General features: G+C 36.8%; 1 protein-coding gene across 16 annotated transcripts in view; it reads right to left on the reverse strand.

Annotated features, from left to right (window-relative positions):
- The window catches only part of DOCK3 (dedicator of cytokinesis 3), a 219,538-nt gene that overhangs the window by 174,335 nt on the left and 25,369 nt on the right, over window positions 1-19,834 (reverse strand). For 15 of the 16 annotated variants that reach the window (XM_048069154.2, XM_048069122.2, XM_048069202.2 and 12 more), the window contains exons 3-5: window positions 13,562-13,602; window positions 11,272-11,327; window positions 7,491-7,587 (exon numbers count right to left, since the gene is read on the reverse strand). In XM_048069154.2, coding sequence (XP_047925111.2) covers window positions 7,491-7,587; window positions 11,272-11,327; window positions 13,562-13,602 — 194 coding nt within the window. Of the gene's footprint in view, window positions 1-7,490; window positions 7,588-11,271; window positions 11,328-13,561; window positions 13,603-19,834 lie in introns of those variants that run through there. The other variant, XM_067002957.1, reaches the window with a different exon arrangement.

Consider the following 19,834-nt stretch of genomic DNA (forward strand, 5'->3'; position numbering starts at 1 on the left):
TTAATTACAACTAATACATATTAGTTACCTTCTCCTAAGTCTTAAGGATAGAAACAACAGAAAGTAACAAATCAGGCTAAGAGTGAAATATGCTTCTTGATACCACATGGACAGTGCCATACAGGCTGCCAAAAGGACAGATGTTCTTTGCTTTTCTATTAAAAAAAATATCTGTCTTCTGTAAGATGAAATCCAACAAACTGTCTTTTTAGTTCCAATAAATACCCACTAGGGATGCTCAGTCTTTTTTTCTTCTAAGCTGTAAGCACGCAGGCAAGCTCGCTCGCTCAAAATAGCCAGATTGCTAGTTTGCCCTACCTATGTTTCCCCCCCCCTTCTCACATTTTCCATTCTTTAAAAAGAAAACAAAAACAAAACTGCCACAGTTCTTCAAAATATGTCTTTGGAAGCCCCACTGTTTCAAATGCAATTTCTGACGTAACACCATAGTGGGAACAATCTAGATGAGCGTCTCCATTTGTTGATGAGGAAACCCTCAAATTCCTGTTTGGAATTTTGGACTGAACCCTTCTTTCCCTGGTCTTAGCTAGATCAAGCATTCAGTTCATTTTCTGTACAAAAGAAATGGCTTGAAAGCATCTGCAAGTCAGCCACTGCTTTCTCATCAGTAATTTTTCTTCTGTTCAGAGCTGATGTTAAACCAGCATTCAATAAACTCAAAGTCCCTCTTTTAATATGTCCATTGCACTTTGTGTGGATACTGTAACACTGTTTGCAACGTATGGCAGACTGCACATTGTTCTAAAAGGAAAGGCTCTGTTAACTACAAGCTAACTAGTATTTCAAAAATTGAAAACGAATCTCAAAACAAAGAAAACTTGCTGTGAATTTCAGTATTAGGAAGGTATCTACTTATTCTCTTCTATTTACCAAAATAAAAGAGCATATTACAATCTCCCATATCAATGACCAAATAAAATTTCCTTTACAAAGCAAGAGATTTTAACGCCCAGCATACAACATGTCAGAGTAAGACCTGTCAAGGACACCAGAAGGTGACATATTTGTCTTTATTTTTAAAATCTATTAAAATCTATTTATCTCCATGATAACTCACAACATGTATTTCTCCCATACAGAACACACTAAGTATTCATCTGACTGTAAAACGGTCAGCTTTTTGTTATTACCATCACTTTAAATAATTTAATACTTAATTTAATTAAAATAATTAATTTAAATACATAAGAACTGGCTTGTTGATCCCACTCACCTTACATGATATCATGAATCTCTTCTATGTGGAAGAATAAGAAAGGTGACATGTACTGCATATACTGATATTATATTGTTCTTTAAATTAAAAACTATCCATATACTCCTTGGTCTTCAATGGCAAATTACTTTCAATCCAATTATTGTATTTCTTCAAATTTTTATGATCTAAGACTTGCTTACAAACTCATTTTATTCTCCTCAAAATTATGCCTGATCTAATTCCTCACAGATCCTAGACTTCCACAAGTCACTACAAAGGGCTGACTGCATTAAATTTCTTAAAAATATGGAATCCAAAGAGAGCAATTATAGGAATCCTTTATAATCTTAAAACATGAAGCCTTTAAATTGAACTTCAAGTTCATGCTAAAAAGGGGAGATGTACTGAAGCTGACTGCATTTTATGGCAGTGACCTAATATATATCAAGTTTAGATTCCTCATGAGGACTGTTCCACTGAAGTAGTGTAGAATTCATGACATTCACTGAAGACCTCCAAAAACCCATGCATAATACATTTAAGTAAATGCAGTTGTCAATTGAACAATACAGAAGAAGGACTCCACCTGACTTCCCAAAGACAGCATATCTAAGCTGCATAAAAGCCTATGGTTCAGGGTACAAAAACTTCTAACTGCTTAACATAATGAGTAGAAACAGTGACAGAAAACACACTGACACTTCTTTATCTCTGGCTTCCACTTCCATGACCAAACATAACAAATGATAAAAATATCCACCTTACATATACAGCACTGAAGTGTTCATCATGCTCCAAATCATTCTGCGCATACCCTTCACAATCCAATCAAGAAAAATGTTCAAGTATTTTCCCAGTAATCAAATGACAAATCAGCTAAAAGCCTTTGATTAGGTTGCTAAGCAATCAGATGTTTTCTCAGTGCACTGTTCCCTTTGAGAAATCGAAGAAGTAGACGCTACGAAAAGTGGAAATAATTATTCTTTGTTTCCTTTGTGTTTGGTGCAGCACTGAAGACTATCAACTGTGACTGACTCAAACTCATATCCGAGATCCTGGCCACTCCATGAAGACCCACCCTTCACTGTAACCAGGGAAAGATTAAAAAAAATTCCAAAAATACCGCTGAATATCAGAACCTATGATGACTGAGTCTATTAGCATCAAGCTGGGCCAGGCAAGCTCTTAAGGCTTTCTACATGTCTCTTTCACTGTGCTTGAACAGTCACACTACAGGATTTTCCTATCTGCAGGTAACCTCGAAAATGACTCAAAAAGAAAAGGCAACCACATACATACGTGCAAGACTGTCTCTGTACATACATCTCGAAGTACAAATACTTGATCTTTCCTAGAGTTTGCTTGCACAGAACTACATGTATGAAATATGCTTAACATTATCTTTCCATCCTGGACATTCAGAGGAGACCTTCTAAAGTAGAATTCAGACACCACGTGTCTCTTCTAGATAATACCACACATTTTTTGGTCTACAACGTTCAGGAAATGGCATTAGCACTGATTTATCAGTTTATGATTTTATCAGTTTTGAAGTAAAAGCCATATCACTATGCAAAAATGTCTCAAAATATTTCAATATAAAATCAAACTGCACTAGTGATTCAGTAAAGGACATTTGTTTTCAAAGATGAGCTTTGAACTAATGCTCCTACACAGTTGCCAGGGCCATCTTAAAACACCTAGATCAGGTTCAATTGCACCAAGTCCTTTTACCCAGACTCTTTTACCAGATAGGAACCTCAGAAGACTTAAAAATAGTCAACACAAATCGTGTTTCAGACTCGGCAAAAAAAACACAAACACAACAAAACCTCCCTCTATTCCCAACAGCAGTAGATCTTATTGCTAAAACTAAACCAGAAGTCATTTCACACTCTTCCCCCTGCTCCCCTTCTGCTTAAAAGTAGGGAATTACATTTATTGATCCAACCAAATTCTAAATTGGGCAGTTACATTTGGTCTCTCTACAGTCATCTGCAATTTCAACAGAAATAGTCCCCACATCACATCTTAAACTCTGAGGATTTTTTTTTTTTTACTGTTAAAATAGCTACTATGCTCCACCTGTGAGTTTCAGTGATCTCTTTAGCTGACTTAACAACTCACAGGAGTCTTGTTTGACCTAATTAACTAAAGCTGACAGAGAACTTGCACATCCTTTATTTAGAAGTGGTACAAAAATAACAAATCTTATCAACACCTACAGGAAAAGAGAAAGTTATTCACCTTATTGCTATTATTCTTCTGTTTCTATGGAAGTCATACACCGAGCTAGGCAACTACACAACAGCTACACACACGCATTTCACCATAACAAATGCAGTTTTGCATTTTTATACACATCTGTGCTTGCAGAAGTCTCTCCTAAAGGTTCGTTCTTGCTTTTCTGCCCTGTGTTTGACTCTTTGGAGTAGTCACAAGAACAAGCTCATCTGCCCACATTGGTACCAACACTAATTATATTTTTCTTTCCTCTCCCACTCCATATTAAGTGCAGTATCAGGGAAGAGAATCTCTGACATCTTTTCTTTGTAAGCCTTTGTAATACTAAGAAAGGACAAGTAGAACCTTCTTTTAAATTTCTTAGGCTTGCCACAAAATGAAATAGGTATCTTGTCCAAATTCATCTTAAAGAGCACTTGAATGTTCATTTGAATGCCAGGCGAAAGAATAACACAAGATAAAAACACAAGATCATACACTTCGTATGTGTACACACACATGTACACACAGGCACATGCTCACATGTATGTACACACCTCATCAGCTATGGTTATCAGAAACTCTACCCATATTGTGAGCAACTTAGTATACAGTGCTTACACAGTACAAGTTTTAAACCTCAGTTCCTGTGAACTACCTCCCAAAAAAATTCACACAATGGCAGTAAAAGTAGGAAAATCCAAAGTAAGTAGGTTAAATAGAATAGTGACCTTTTCGACAGAAAGTAGCTACTAAAGCTGTTTGTGCTCATCGTAGAAGCCTGCACACAGGCAGCTCAGAACAAAGAGAATTGCTTTATTTTGCCATACCACGACACTATATTTATCTGCACACAGACTACGTATTCAAACAAAAAAATGTACTTTTTTAAATCCCTGAAATATAAAAGCCTTTACTCCTTCAGAAATATTAAATGTTCAAGATTTTTGGAATGGGCACACAATTTTTAACTAGGTTATCATTACTGCTACAAAAACTCAATATAAGTAACAACAACCTTGAATAAATTCTCATGTTTTTGACACCAGGATTGTTTGTATCCCTATCCACTTCCACCTAGAGAGATACCTCCTACGTTTTCAGAAATCCTTATTGCTTTCTTAGTATTTGAAGTGATATGTTCTGAGTAGCTGGATGCTGATACTATAACTTGACATACAGTAAATCAGAGAACATCATGTAACATCTTACTTCAAATTAATTTTAAGCACAACCTTTCCTTTCAGAACTCATTGCCCATAAATGCCTTTTTCTCCACAGTCGCAGCTTCTAGTTCTATTTACTTTCATGATGATTGAAAAATTTGTAAGAATCTCACAACACTGTGTAGTACAGTGAACTTAGGCTCATCTTCCCAGTATACAGACATACAAACTAAAAATACTTCCATGGCTCTCATAAAGCTATTCGAGCTTCCCCACTCAGTTTCTTCCTGGTGACAGCATGAACTTTGGTCACAGAGAGCTGAGGGGGACTTCCAACACTTTACTTGACCCGATTTTCTACAACAGTGTCTCAAACCTGAGTTTGCTTTGCCCTTGCATTCCCTAGTATTCTCCTCCTCTCTCCAATTTCTTCCAGTTGAGTTTTGTCCTAAAACACCACACCCCTGTTCAGGAAGTATTTTAATTGCTCCAGGCTTCCTAGATAGCATATTCCAGTACCCAATGTTTAATTGAGAGGCACATAGAAACCTTACAATGCATCCCAACTATATCACTAGAAGCAGATCCCTGGAATTTTTAATTGAAACAAACTTGGTCTTTGAAACCAAAATCCAATGAAGAAATTCGTCAAAAAGCATGAGATGAACACGTCAGTCTATTCAGAGATATTAAGAGATGTTGTACGTTTTGTTTGGCAGTTGTCTATTATGTATTGCACTGTAAAAGTGCCTATTGTTACCATTTATAAGCACTGACCTCCTGAAAATATCTGCAGTAACAACTAACATTTTAACTTTAACTATAGTATGGTACTTTTCTACAAAGCTGACTAGGCTCAGTAGCATGATGAATAATTTTAATTAGATTTCTTAGATGATTCATTTTACAGATTGGGATTAATAAAAATTTTTGCTGGTGCTGACCCAACAGCAAGCATTTCTGTTTAGTCTCTTAACACATTTTAAGATGTGACCTTCCAGTATAGCTTCTAGCCTGAACACCAATTACAAAATCCTGATCCCAGCTCTGCCACATCCATTTGTGCACCCATCTACACTTCCTCCGGCTGAAGACTGATGTCTTGTGACTGGGACGAACTTCTGTTACCCACCTAACAATAGCATAGATTGTTCCTTCATGTCAAAATAGCTATAGTTCCGCATCAGTAGCGTTGAACATAAGAAATTATTCTTTAAATTGTGAAGGTGGTCAAACACTGACAGCATTGCCCAGAGAAGTTGTCAAGTCTCCGTTCGAGGTGCCCAAAACACGACTAGACCCAATCCTGAGCAACTGGCTCTACCTGACTCTACTTCAACAGGCAGTTGGGACTGGATGATCTCAAGATGCCTTCCAACCTAAATGATTCTGTAATTGTTTCTGTATTATAGTTTTATTTTTATTTTTGTATGATTTCAGAAAAAAAAGCTTTTTTCCACTCCGAAGCTTTGCCAACTGGTTTTTAAACAGATGCCTACTTCCAAAGTCACACAAAAACAGTAAATTCTTTCCCCTGTTATTTAAGAATACAATAATGTTGTGAGCAATGTTATAAGTATAATGAGCTAGAATAGAAAGCAGTCCCAGAAATAAAATCATTAACTGAAAGTTTATAGCTACAGCTTTCTTTCTCCCTCCCCTCAAGAATTAGTTTTAGTGATCAAAAAGAAATAGATTAGTAGAAAGGAAGTTCAACCCATTTGTAAGTAAAACAATTCCCTTTTCTCAAATTCAATACTACTGTCAGTATACTACTGTTGCCTTCTTCATAAGACACCAGGGAGAGAAAAGAATCTATCTTACACAAAGAAAACAGAAAAGATCACTTTATTCACATACACCAGAGAGGTAAGTATTTGGAATGGAAAAAACAAGTAGTACTAGGTTAAGAGAAATATTAAAAGATTGTATATACCATGTGCCATCATAGAAGATGTTAGAAGAAGTGGGAGTAACAAAAAGAAAGCTAATTTCATAATAGACTCGATTGCTTTTTGAAGGGAATCTTTTTGAAGGGAGTAAGGAACATGGCTTGCTGTGTTACAGATACACTAGACTCATTTAATTGATCTTTTCTGGTTGCATTTCCTAGATAGCTAAATACTGGCATTTCAGGTTTAGATAAGGAAGCTAAACTCTACATAGAGGTATTTCTGTAAGGTAAGTGAAAAAAGGAAACTCATGCCTGTATCACCTACAGTTCTTGACCCTAATCCTACAGTTATGGCTTAAAATTACTAAGAAAAAATATAAATAAATAGAACAGGAAAAAAATACTTTCAAACGTGCAATTTTCTTATTTGCTGTTCCATAGGACTTGGCCATAAAAAAAAAGTATAATATGAATAAAAATGAAAGCAAAGAAAATGTCACCACATTATGTGGTAGCAACTGAAAATTATATAAAATAGATGAGGATAATATTTGAATGTTCATTTTTAACAGAGGAAGGAACAATACTGTGGAAAGTCTTTTGTCTGACCTCTTCTTTCAAACCCCAGATGCTAAAACAAATGCAGACTGCACTGAGTAATTCTTTGAAGGGACTCAAACCTTTAATTTTGTGTTCCTAAACACACATCCTATTTCTTACTTAATTAAGAACACGTTAAAACCTATATTTTAAACTATGAAGCTTTCAGATCTGAAGGCAAGATTTCAAAAACTGCTGAAGTTTCCAGCACAGCCCATTTGAAGTTCATATCACCAGTGATTCCACAATTAGGCACTCCCCCCCCTACACCAGACAAAATGAATTTAACAACTCTTATTTTATGATTTTTTCCTATTGGACTGGAATGCATGCAATGCATCTCTTCTGCTTGAAAAACAGCGTACAATGAGAAGGGTACTGTTCTTACCACATACAGCTGTTTCCAGAGCACAGCCCATTCCTGTAGTGTTGCTGTGACTTCAGTCACAACAGAATCTTCAAGTGGAACAACTGTTTCATATTGCCTAGACAAGAGGGAAAATATTAGTAAAGGTAGCAGTCATTTGCAAAATGCTGAAACTTGATCTTTTTTTGATCTCTGAACATAAAGGAAAATATTTTAAGAGGAACATTTTGTCTGTTGTAACACTGAAGCAACTCCCGTATCATATTAACTCTTCCTCCACTATATTCAACAAGAATGTGCTTAATTGAAGAATTTTCTAGTTACGTGTTCAATATTTAAATTATTCCAATTAAGGTCAATGAAAACACTTTTTGTGATTACAGCATGTTACGTTATTTTGCCTGTAAACGGGGTCCTTCAGTTTGTGTTCCTTCCATCTAAACCAGTCCAATCCATTTTTCACCTCCAATATGTTGTCCAATATAATCAATTACCTGAAAGATCTTCCATCTTTGAACCCTTCCTATCCAGAAGACTTTTCAATATTGGATAGGAAACCTGAGTAGGCTATCCTCTAATCAAAAGAATAGAACTTGTCCTTTTGTGTGTGGTCAAGGTCTTCCTTTCCAATTAAAGAAGTATAGTGTGCTGTCTTCTATCATTACACTAAGATGCAAGAATGTGGTAACTAATGTATGCATTGTAACACATTATACTATCTGAGTCATGAGTGCCCTGACTTGCCATTTATTTTGAATGGCATTACAGAAAAACGTGAAACACTGTAAAAATAAGGTCTATTTCAAGCTTCTGATCTTTCAGCAATTTTTAAAAGAGGGAGCATTAAAAATAAAAAATATTTCTGAAGCACATCTTGTTGGAAGAATTTTCCATAGCTCCTAGCATATTGCCACTGAAAAACACTGGCTCACAAGGTGTTTTGGGACAGGTTGTGTCAAGTAAGAGTCTCTGCAGCACATCCAGCAACACAGGTGAAAGACACACAGCCCTTCCTCTTTAGCAGTACAGCCATGCACATAGCTATTTTGAAATTCGTCAGAAGGGAAGCTACAAACTCCCCACTCCATAAACAATTTAGACTATTTCTTCTACCCCCTGTGCAGAGCTAAATGAATGCTAACACGTAAACATGAGAACAATGAGATGTACTTAATTCTGAAAGGTTGTGGGTTGTTTGGTGGTATGTATTTTTTTTTGAGAACATCATTAAAAATAGTATGATAGCATTATAGTACTTCTCTTTTGAAAATTTTACTACTAATCATTGTGCCTCATTAGCTAAGGCCAAATGCAATGTGGAGGGAGGAGGATGAAGCAGACAGCTGGATCAAGTTGTGCCTAAGGAGGTTTAAATTGGATACAAGAAAGAATTTGTTCACAGAGAGTGCAATCAAGCATTGGTACAGGCTGCTTAGGGCAGTGGCAGAGCCCCCATCCCTGGAGGTATTTAAGAAATGTGTGGACATGGCATAAGGTATGTAGTTTAGCAATGGGACTCAGTATATCAGGCTGACAGTTGGACTTGGTGATCTTGAAGGTCTTTTCCAACTTAGAGTCACAAAGTAATTTAGGTTAAGGTACTCTTGGAGTAGAAAAGTTATCAAGAAAAAGCTTCAATTTTTCGTTTCCAAGCTACCAAAAAGACAAATTCACATCAACAACATAAGTAAATCTCATGTTAAGATCTAAAATATACATACATTAGAAACATCACTATCTTAAAAACCTGGCATGGCCATATTAGGTATACATTGAACTCATTAAAGCTAGGACTGGAAAGCACCAATTCATACGTACCAGGATAGTAAGACAAATCACAACTTTTTCTATTATTATGCCAATGACCTTACCATTCCCACTGAAACACTGACTGTGCCCTATTATACTACTACACTTTTTTTCCTTCTTCAAATTTGGCCACAATGAAAGACTAGTAAATCTGAATTCATGTTTTAATACATCTCCACAGAATATGCTTGTGATCTCAAGTATGATACTACGAACACGAAGAGCTCACTACTTATTTAGCTCATATTCAAAGATCATTTCAATGGTCAAACAAAGGTTCTGCATTTAGTATACACCACCAAAAGTTTGATTGATACTAACATTAAAAAGATGCCACAACCACTTCTAGCTGAAAATTCAGTTCTTTTCAGATCTTTGAAAATGCTATTAAAGGGAATGGATTCAAAATAGCTCAGCATTCCTTTAGGAAACCATACAAAACTAAAGGACAAAAACATACTTCAGCTAATATGGGAAAAAAATATTAAAACCAAAGGACAAAGTTCTTCTAAAGATTATTTTTGCAAATGGATTTACAAACTCTTGGCATCGTTGAAAGATAAACCTTTTTGGAAGATTAGCCTTCAATAGTATGGCTGGATTTAAAATGAATGCCTACCAGGACTATACTTAACCATTTCAATAAAATGCTTTGCATTCCCATAACTATAACTTCCTCCATATTACACCTACATATTAATGACACTGCATTGCATTTTTGACCCAAATACAAGAACAGTATATACCATGCTTTATTATTTGGCAAGTGTTTATACTGGCACTTTGAATATATTCTTAAATACAGATGCAGAATTTCTTTTACCAAAACATGACAGTGACCATGAGCTCTGATTTGGAACTGTATTATGTTCTGTTGTATCAATTGGTATACTAATCTTAGATAGATACTTCAAAAAAATTACATTAATTATCCTAGTAAGTATCCAAATATCCTGAAGAGGTTGCCCTTTAAAAATTCTGAACTAACATTAAGTACTAATAACCATAAATTGCAGGAAAGTATTCTTCCCCCTAAGGGGAGTACATGTTAGGAATAGTCATTCTACACAAAAGATAGATTTGATTACACCCCAAAGTGAAGAAGCATCAATACTACAGCTGCCTTTACAAACTTCACTCAGTCATTTGAGACTAATCACACAATTTAAGATTATTAGAAGTCAAATATTTTTCTACAGGCACTTCATTAAATGACATTTAATGCTTTTTATATCCCACATTTCATCGGCCACCTTGGATCACTAATGAAATACTGCGCTTCTAAATCTCCCCACAGTTGTCCTAATCTAGGAAATGCAGGTAAAAGCATCCATAACCATGCAGGATATTGATTTGAGGAGCCTCAGTTAATCTCAGGAAACTTTGCAGGTTATAGAGCCTACATACAGTAAAGTCTGATGTTATGTTGCCATCAGCATTGCCATTCACATTAACTAAATTAAACCTAATAAGCCTTCCTGTTACAGCAAAGGTAAAAGATTTTCAGCAGAGTGTACTTCAGTCATTCGTTGGGGTGAGGTGTGGGGGTTAGATGCTTTTGAAGTTTCCAATTAACATGGTTACCTTGTCAGCTATATTTTGTTGAAAATCTGTTGAGAAGTGAGATCTGCTGCCTACATGCCAGTGCCCCCATAGCAAACAACAGAATATAGAATTCTGCCACTGAGGAGCAGTAAGAAATGAAAAACATAAATGGAATTCTTTAAAACATGTGCATTTCAGATGATACCTCTGAAGTCAAGATTTTATGAGTGGAAGTGAACAAGAGTAAATAAAACTGGTTCTTGTAACGTTAAAGAACATAAAGAAAACCAGTGATTTTATAACAGAGCTCTACAGGATAACATTTAAATTTCAAAACTTAATAAACACAAAAACTAAAATAAACTAAAACCATTCCGTAAGTTTTAATAACTATTTCTTAGATTCCCTTCTAAACAAGAAAAATTATAGTTTAAGGAAAAACACTTACCCTCTGTTACTGACAATTGCCTTTTTCAAGTGAATATAGTTTGCAGGAAAAATCCCCTGTAAGAGAGAAAAGCCTGTAAATTAGAAAAGTACACTTGCAGTTTTTAGCATTTATATTCTATTCCACAACATATAATTGCCAATATACCATATTAAAACCCATCTATTACTGTGTCAAAGACACTACCACAGTCAAAAGTCAACATTCAAATTGGACACGATTATTCTAATCCATTTTAGGACAGGACAGCACTCTGAGTCAAACCTCCATCTTCAAGAGACCAGTTTCTTCAGAACGAAGTTTTGCAAGTCTATTCAATAAAAACATAATAAAAAGACTTATACAAAGCACTTTTCATTCCCAAAATCTCCTAAAATGTTCAGAAACACTGTTCTCTAGGAAATATGCTCTGGTATAAAAATAATAGGTAAGCCAACTATGACCAAATGAAAAGGTGCCATTCTAATCCTACCCAGCTGCCTTGGAATGGACAAGACTGAGAGAAGACCTATGCTTAAAAAAATTTCTTCCTGCTGCAAAGACTGTGTGAGAACAATAATCTGCTAATAGGTGATAAGCAAGTAGTCAAAAGATGTGACAAGTGGGATGAGGTCTGAGAAACACACAGCTTGCAGTTAGCACAAAGGCATGAGTACCAGTACTACCTACCAAGGACATTTACTGGAGAGATGTAAGCTAGCCAGCACAGCTAGCAAAATACCTATTGGGCATTTCACAGCACGGCATCAGCATGATTCCAGAGTGTGCCTACCTGCCAGCATGCTGCATTACATTAAACGACAACAACGTAGGCTTAAAAACAAAAACCAAAGAGCCCACCATCGAATTTGTGTCTAGCTCCCATACCAGTCTTTCACTGAAGAACATACTGCATTATTTGCATAGCCTGGGGCTATCTTTTTCCCTTCTTTCCTCCCTCTTTCCCCACAAAGAACTGTCTGAACCCATCCAGGGCAGCTCTGGGTATTTGCCTTTTGCTGTTCCCATGACAGCTGGATTCTAACCTTGCCTGTGCCAGCCAGTTCTTGTGAGACGAGACATGGAGAAAAGTAATTTAACCGAAGTTTTCATTGCATTCCATTATCTCTGGAAAAATGACAGCCCCAAATGCTCAGATCAACCTCAGCCTGTAAGAATGGCAAATCTACATCTTCAGTGGGGAATACAAGATCAGCATTGTTAATCTGCAGGTGAAAAACAGCAGACGGACTCAGAAGAATTTCAGTAATCAAGCTTGAGCTTTAAATTTTTACCGCTTTAAAACCTGTATAAAAGGAAGAAAAATTTTCAGGATGGTGAGGGTTTTGAAACGAATACTAAGTAAAGCTTATTCAAAATGCTAAGAAAAATTCCTTCCTTTGGACAGGCAAGACTGACACTGCAGAAGGAGAAGGGATGAACAAAGGAATGACTTCATCAGGAAAAAAAGTAACCGTTCATGCTTTCAGCCATATGAATATCTAGAAAAGGAAAAAAACGCTAATTCAGTTTCTTGTTTGGTTCACTTCCAATACTTAATGTCTCTATCAGTGATCCTGTGCTAGTTACCTAAGAAACCAAGGAAGGCTTGAAGGGCTCTCTTATCAAAACTGAACACATACTCAAGCATAAGTGTACCAACGCACACAAAATAAGTATAGGCTGTTCCGTTAAGAGAGGATTACGCTTCTGCAAACATAATGCTGGTAACGTCAGGAAAAGTGATCTGTTACACATGAGAATCCGATACTCTTTTCTTTTTAAATACAAGCTATATTTATAACAAAAGACAATGAAATGATGTTTACATAGGAGAAACTATTTACATGTTTGGATACATACATTTACATAAACATACATGCATTCGTATCAGAACAGTTGAAAAAGCTCTCCAAGAGCAAAACAGAGTATCACTGGAAAAACAACTAAATGCATTGGTTAAGCTGTAAAAGTCTAAAACAAACTTTCTCAGACTTTTTCCAAAATTGTTTTAGAATAATAAAATTTTAAATGTGTTCTTAAAAAATCCTGAATTAAGGAGTGCAAGCGCATCACCATTCTACTGTTTTCTTGGGAGCAGTAGAGAGAGGCTCAAACTGGATAAAATTCTGATTTTTTGGGGGTGACAAGTATTGATCTCAATTTAGAAAATAAATCTAATCCTGCCACATGAAGAAAGTGGCAGGATTAGATTTAATTAAAATCCTGAGCACAGGGAAAACTAAGAGTTTACAAGGGTTGCAAGAGCAAAGTAGTAAATCTAACTTAAAAAAAAATTGTTCACACTTACCTTTACATTGGGCTTCTTAATGGAAACACCTCTGTACCAGCCTAAAATCAGACAAAACACGCTACATTAAATTCTGGTATTGTTGGCTTTACATAGAAGCAAGCTGACTGAAAACTATGCAATCACTGAGATCATCTCAAAAACCCACTGTGCCTCACATGTCAAATTTTTTCAACTTTTTTTTCCTGCTCTGCAACAATGATAAGCAATCAAGAACTTGGAATAGTCCTATTTATTCCCACCAGGAGTAAAAGCAGCTTAATATACACTTTGTCGCTTTACTCACAGTCATAAGTCAGTTAGAAAGATGTGTTCAGCGCTCATGCAGTGAACATTTTTCTTACACGCTGATACAGGAGTCTCTTCCTAGTGTTTATCTGAACCAAAAAAATCCAGGCTGCCCAAACCTGTCCCTTAAAAGACAGGAAGAGCTATTATACATTTCTAACTTTGTTTAAACAATGATAAATCCTTTGCATATGTCTGGTCTTATGTATACCTGTGAGACTACAGAAAAGACTTCAGGATTTAATTTCACAAATCCAATTACTAATTCTTGCATCCCCCATCAGATAACAGAACCAGATAGGACAATATATCAGAAGTAAAAGCTACAAAGGCTGCAAGTCAAACAGAAGAACCCAATTACTTCTATTTTGCACAAGTGAAATTAATGTCACTCCATGCAAGACAACGATTCACCTGATAAAAAAGTGCTGAAAACACCACCTAGTTTAACCACAGAAAAGGAGCACACTCAAGTTGTCATGGTGGCTGAGCAGCTCTTCCACTTCATAAGACACAAAACTGCCTCATATCATCATTAAAAATCTACTGCTCTCCTCAGATTTGGGTCTGATGCTTCAGCCCCGGCACACAAGGCCAGACCTGAAGACCTGAGGCCAGGCTCCCGTGCGGTGTTCCGAAGGAGCGTGCCAGGACGCTGGCTGGGAGGAGGCCTGCACAGCCCCAGCCATCAGGAGCCTCTGGCCAGGCCGGTAAACGGGGGGTGGCAAGCGGCAAGCACAACCGCCTGTAGGCTGCTCTCCTACCGTGGCCCAGCGCTCAGACAGGCAATAGCCAACATGCGATACAACTCAGCGACTACACATAATCCAAATCCATGGGCCATAAAAATTCCTCCAAGTAGTTTTCCCAGCAACTTCCTAGTTTTATTTTTTTCTGTATAGGACAGATATAATTTAATATCTGTAGCATGTAGAAGAGCACTAGGAGAACCGGTCAGCAATTTGCTATGGAGAATAGAGAAGAAAAGAAAGTAACTGTGTATTTTGTCTACCTCAGAAAAGGCACTATTTTTGGCTGAGTTATGACATGACTCATTTAGAGACTCAGCGAGCCTTGATTTTGTTTTCAGGACAGCCTCCTAGTCTTGACTTCTTTTTGTAAAGAAACTTGAATCCATATAAAAGAAAACTGATGAATTCAAGGCATTCATAAATCCTAGTATGAAAAAAAGCATCCCTATTATACAAATTCCTTATGTAAATAGGATATAATGCCAAAATTTCCCCATGGCATTGTTTACATTGCAAAATAAAATTGTTTTCAATTTATTTCTTAGTTGGTCAAATTTCATGGCAATCACATCAATATAAGCATATAACCACAAACAGTACATGAACATCCTGCTACTCCAGCAAGACTGGTTTGAAAGTGATGGTGCTGTACATGAATCCTTTCAGAATAAATTTCTCACAATAACCAGCATCAGCCAAGAAGACTGCATGTAAAAGCAACATTTTGGGATAGTACTTGAAAGGCAGAGTGTTTATTTCTGCCAAGGGGAGATGGTACATCCTCACCACACAATCTGCCTCAGCGGCTCAGACAATACATTCGTACTTTATAATCTGAATTTTCCTTGCCGCTATTTGAATCCAGAATTATTATTATTATTGAGAACATGGAAATATTTTGTTGACTTCCCTTTTGTAGGTACTTTTATACATTTGAAAACCTGCACATTTCCCTTCAATCTTGGAGATCAGGCTCTCCACATCTTGGCTGTCCTTTCTTTTTTCTTTCTCAGTGCAGTACAGTATTTTTAGAATCACCCTTCTCTGTTTTAAGTTTCCTCCACCTCCTCACAAGCAAGATGCAGTAGATGGAAGAGCTCACCAGTACTTCAAAGCACTAACTTGTAGGATATAATTCCTTATTTGCTTACAATGAACACCACTGAAACCTCATTCTGTATCTCAAAGTCAAAGCAATAAGAAAAGGTACATTGCTTTTTTATTTTTAAATAGATGTAGAAAATTGCATCTGCATTACGTTATTGACTACAATGAACTAAACCTGTATTCTTAAAATTAGTCTTAAATACATTCATAGTGATCTAACCAGATCTTTTAAAGAATATTTATTTTAGAGGATTAATCATGACAGCCATCGAATCCAGGGAGCTGCTTCAGTTATTTGTGATCACTATGTGCACTACACAGTTAGACCTCAGTGCTAACGTTTTTAGATATTACCATACTACAGCCAAGTGCTACTACTTTAGAATTATGTCGTTCATTCTCTAGTGATACATTTCCTTTAAAGGCTACTGACTTAAATGAAATGGTGAGAAAGATTTTAAAATTCAGAAACAGAAGAACTTGTCTATGAAGTGACATGAATATTGTGAATAAGTTAATATTAATCAACAATTGTGAGCATCTACAATTTGAACAGATTAACTTTCCAGTAATTACTATGAATTAGTAAGAATTTGAGGACAGATGAAGTTAATGCATAAGACCAAATTTAGAACACCAACATCCTCTACAAACGGACTGCTTCACATACATGATGCTCCCCATTTTCTTTTCCAACAGCAAAGAATATTCTCAATCTGCTCGACCTAGTGGATAGCCTAGAGGAAGGCAGGTAGATAACTGTTTTACAAAAATGAATCCCTGTACTGGATGTGCTGGGATGGAGCTAACATTCTTCACAGCAGCCTGTATGGTGCCGTGTTGTGGATCGGTGGCTAAGCCAGTGCTGATAGCAGAGCAATGTTTTGGCTCCTGCACAACAGCATGTGAACAACATTGAGGCTGTCTGTCTCCCCACTCTGCTGCACCCAGCAAGTAGGCTCGCGCTGGGCAAGAAGGTGGCAGGGGACACAGCTGGGACAGCTGATCTGAACCAGCCCATGGGATACTCATACTATATGACATGATTTCCTATAAGGACACCAAAAATCAGTCTATTAGAAGCACCATTCTAAACAGCATCCTATACAGGATAGGAAGGGGAACACCAAGTATATCACAAGCAAGTCTGACTAATTTCAGGTTTATATCGTAGTCAAAAGTAAATAAAATGATGAAGAATGGACAGAAATACCTTCAGTGATACAGATAGTGCTGCAAGCATAGTTTTTTATTTAAATGATCACACAGGAAGATTGCACAGAATGAGCCTACTGTTACCTGAGCACGGTAACAATTGAGGAAAGTACTGTTGCATCTGCTTGGAGAAGCTGGGGATAAATGCAGCCTTTTGGACTTAATCTTAATACAGTGCCGATGTGTATTTATAGGGAAGTGTCACAACAAGGCTGTCTAATGGATAGATTTTGATGAGTGGTGATGTAAAACAATTTTTGTTTTACTTATTTACAAAATTGATAGCGTGATGGACGTAACACCTCAGTAAAACAAATTGTTGCAGTAGGAATTGCATACACTTTCTTAACCTAACTGATCTGGACACCTCATGGTATGCGTAATAAAAAGTTTAATCCAAGTACTGAAGAAAATTGAATGAATCATATCCATACGAGTGTATTCTGGACAAGTTGCTGTATCTTAAAACGCTATTCCAACTATGCTTTCCCATGAACTCTACTACACCTGACAGCACAATGTAGTGTAGATAAACTAAGCAGAGTGACTGAACTAACCGACCATAAAGCCTAATCATTGTGTTTTTAAGGAGGAAGATCTAAATCCAGGGTAAAGATCATTTACAACTTGTTTTCCTCAATACTACCTGACAGTATTTGATACAAGCCAAGAAAATTGAAAAGTAGGCTGATCTATAGCTCTGTGCCCTGTATAACCTACACAGGAAAATAATCCCTCAGAGACTTGCAGGAAGAATTATTTCCAGGATAATAGTACTGGAGAAAAACAAAAACAAAAGCACACAATTATGCCTGTTCCCACTGAACATTAAGATGACCACTTGCTCAAAACTTTTTTTGCAAAATGCATTGTCTATACATATATTCACATAGTAAGATACTTGCAGACCAGTAATAAAAGCTAAAGAAAAAATAGTAGCAGTATTCTTATCAGTATATTGCAAGAATGTGTCCCTACCCTTTTCTTTGTCTATGGGGCTTTTTCAGCTCCAAGAATTACTAGGCTTCCTGACTAGCTCCTCTGAATCCTGGAATTCAGAAAGTTCTCTGAAAGAGGCAGGACAGATAAACGCATTGTAAACATATATACTAGCATCACATGTTATTTACTTAAGTTACTTAAAGGTGGATTTGTTGTGTGTGCATTTTTTTGTTTGTTTGTTTTTAAATTTCCTCCTACAACAACTTGTGCATATGGAAATTCACAGTGTGGGAAACTTGAAGCCTTATTCCAGAAACCTGCATACTCGTTGATAAGGACTGAAAAAACACTCCTTCCAGAGATGTATCACTCAGGACTGCATTACTGCTGAAACTATCTAAATTGCAAAAGAAGCTCTGAAGCAGACCTGCATATCTCAGTCTCATAATCTGAGAGATTAGAAGAGCTACCAATGTTTTTTGATCTTTCCCTTTGAAAGAACCTTGAACAAAACACAATATTCTTTCCAAAAGCCACCTCATAACCCTTTCCAAATTTCCAGTTAAACAACAGGAAATCTGTCACATGGAAAAAGCCAATCCCCTTTTGAGTACTCAATAGCAGAAAAACAAGGCAAATTAATTGGAAGATATTTATCTATTTTCCAGAAAAAAATAAAGCTCTAATATTAAAGTTGAGTAAAGAAACACCAAGACTGTAGGGGAAAAAACTCCATAGATAACATCATGACAAAGAGAATTCTGGAAATAAATTATGTAAGTATTCATGGAAAATTGTGAACTTAAACTTGTACAGAAAGATCTGCTAGTAGAATCTGCCACAAGAACACAAATCTTCCTTGTCCTGTAAAAACAATGCCACAAAAAGTCAGGTTTTAATAATTAACAAAGACCACCATTTGCCAGAGTTTCAAGTTGTCCCCATTGCAGGCACAATTCTGAGGTTCAAATTCCATTGAGAAAATGACATTTCCCCAGTGGAAAGCATTTCATGAAGTGGCCAGGGACAGGACTGACATTAAAATGCCTCCAGGCTGGGTGCAGGGCAGGAGTAGTCACTGAGTTTAACAGAACTAAGAAAGAACATGTCTTTCTAAAGGACAGCCTAACGACTCAGGCAAAAGAGGCTGAAATAAGAGAAGATTTTAATTCGCATCAAAACCAAAATCCTTGACAATAATCCACATACGGCCTCCTCACTGCACTCAGGAAATCTGTCCTAGTCTCAAGGCTATCCAACAAGAGAGGTCATCAGAGTGGAAGAACTCAAGTATGTAGTAGCATCTGAGAGCAGGGACAGGGTCCTGAATCTCCAGAACAGCAGAGACAGCAATCAAAACTGCCTGAAACCCCTTTGGGGCTAACCGTGAATGTAAAAAGCTGAGGTTTCTCACAAGACAGCTCTGAGCAGACAAGCACACGTGAAATGCTATCTTTTATTTTCATACATCAAGCCCTCCCTGATTTTACAATTAAGGATGTATCCAGAACAGAAAGACTAGCACTTCTGAGCTTTGCTTTGGAGAAATCAAGACTTAACATCCCTCAGTCCGAAAAGAACCAAGTTTTTCTAAAATGATTAGAACGCCTTGGAAACTAATAAGCTAGCTCAAAACCCAGAATAACAACCCTGAACATTACACAAACAAGCATCCAGGACATCTTGGTCTGTTGATGGAAAGCAGCAGCATACTGTACTGCTGAGATCCACAGATTTACTATATTGAAAGCACAGGGATACGTAACACAAGCTCCTGCTCTGAAAGCCAGCTCTCCAGGCAAAGCCTATGTTCCAATACTTGCTGCAGCCTCATGTTCTCCAGCCAGCAGAATAAAGAACAATTTCATGGATACGTCACAAATTGACAATTTTTCCAGTAGTGAATTCCCAGCTACAGTTAAAACATTACCATGTGAAGTCTAACTAGAAATTTGATAATCACGTTTTG

This window comes from Anser cygnoides, chromosome 10 (genome assembly GCF_040182565.1).
Source record: "Anser cygnoides isolate HZ-2024a breed goose chromosome 10, Taihu_goose_T2T_genome, whole genome shotgun sequence".
Classification (NCBI taxonomy): Eukaryota; Metazoa; Chordata; class Aves; order Anseriformes; family Anatidae; genus Anser; species Anser cygnoides.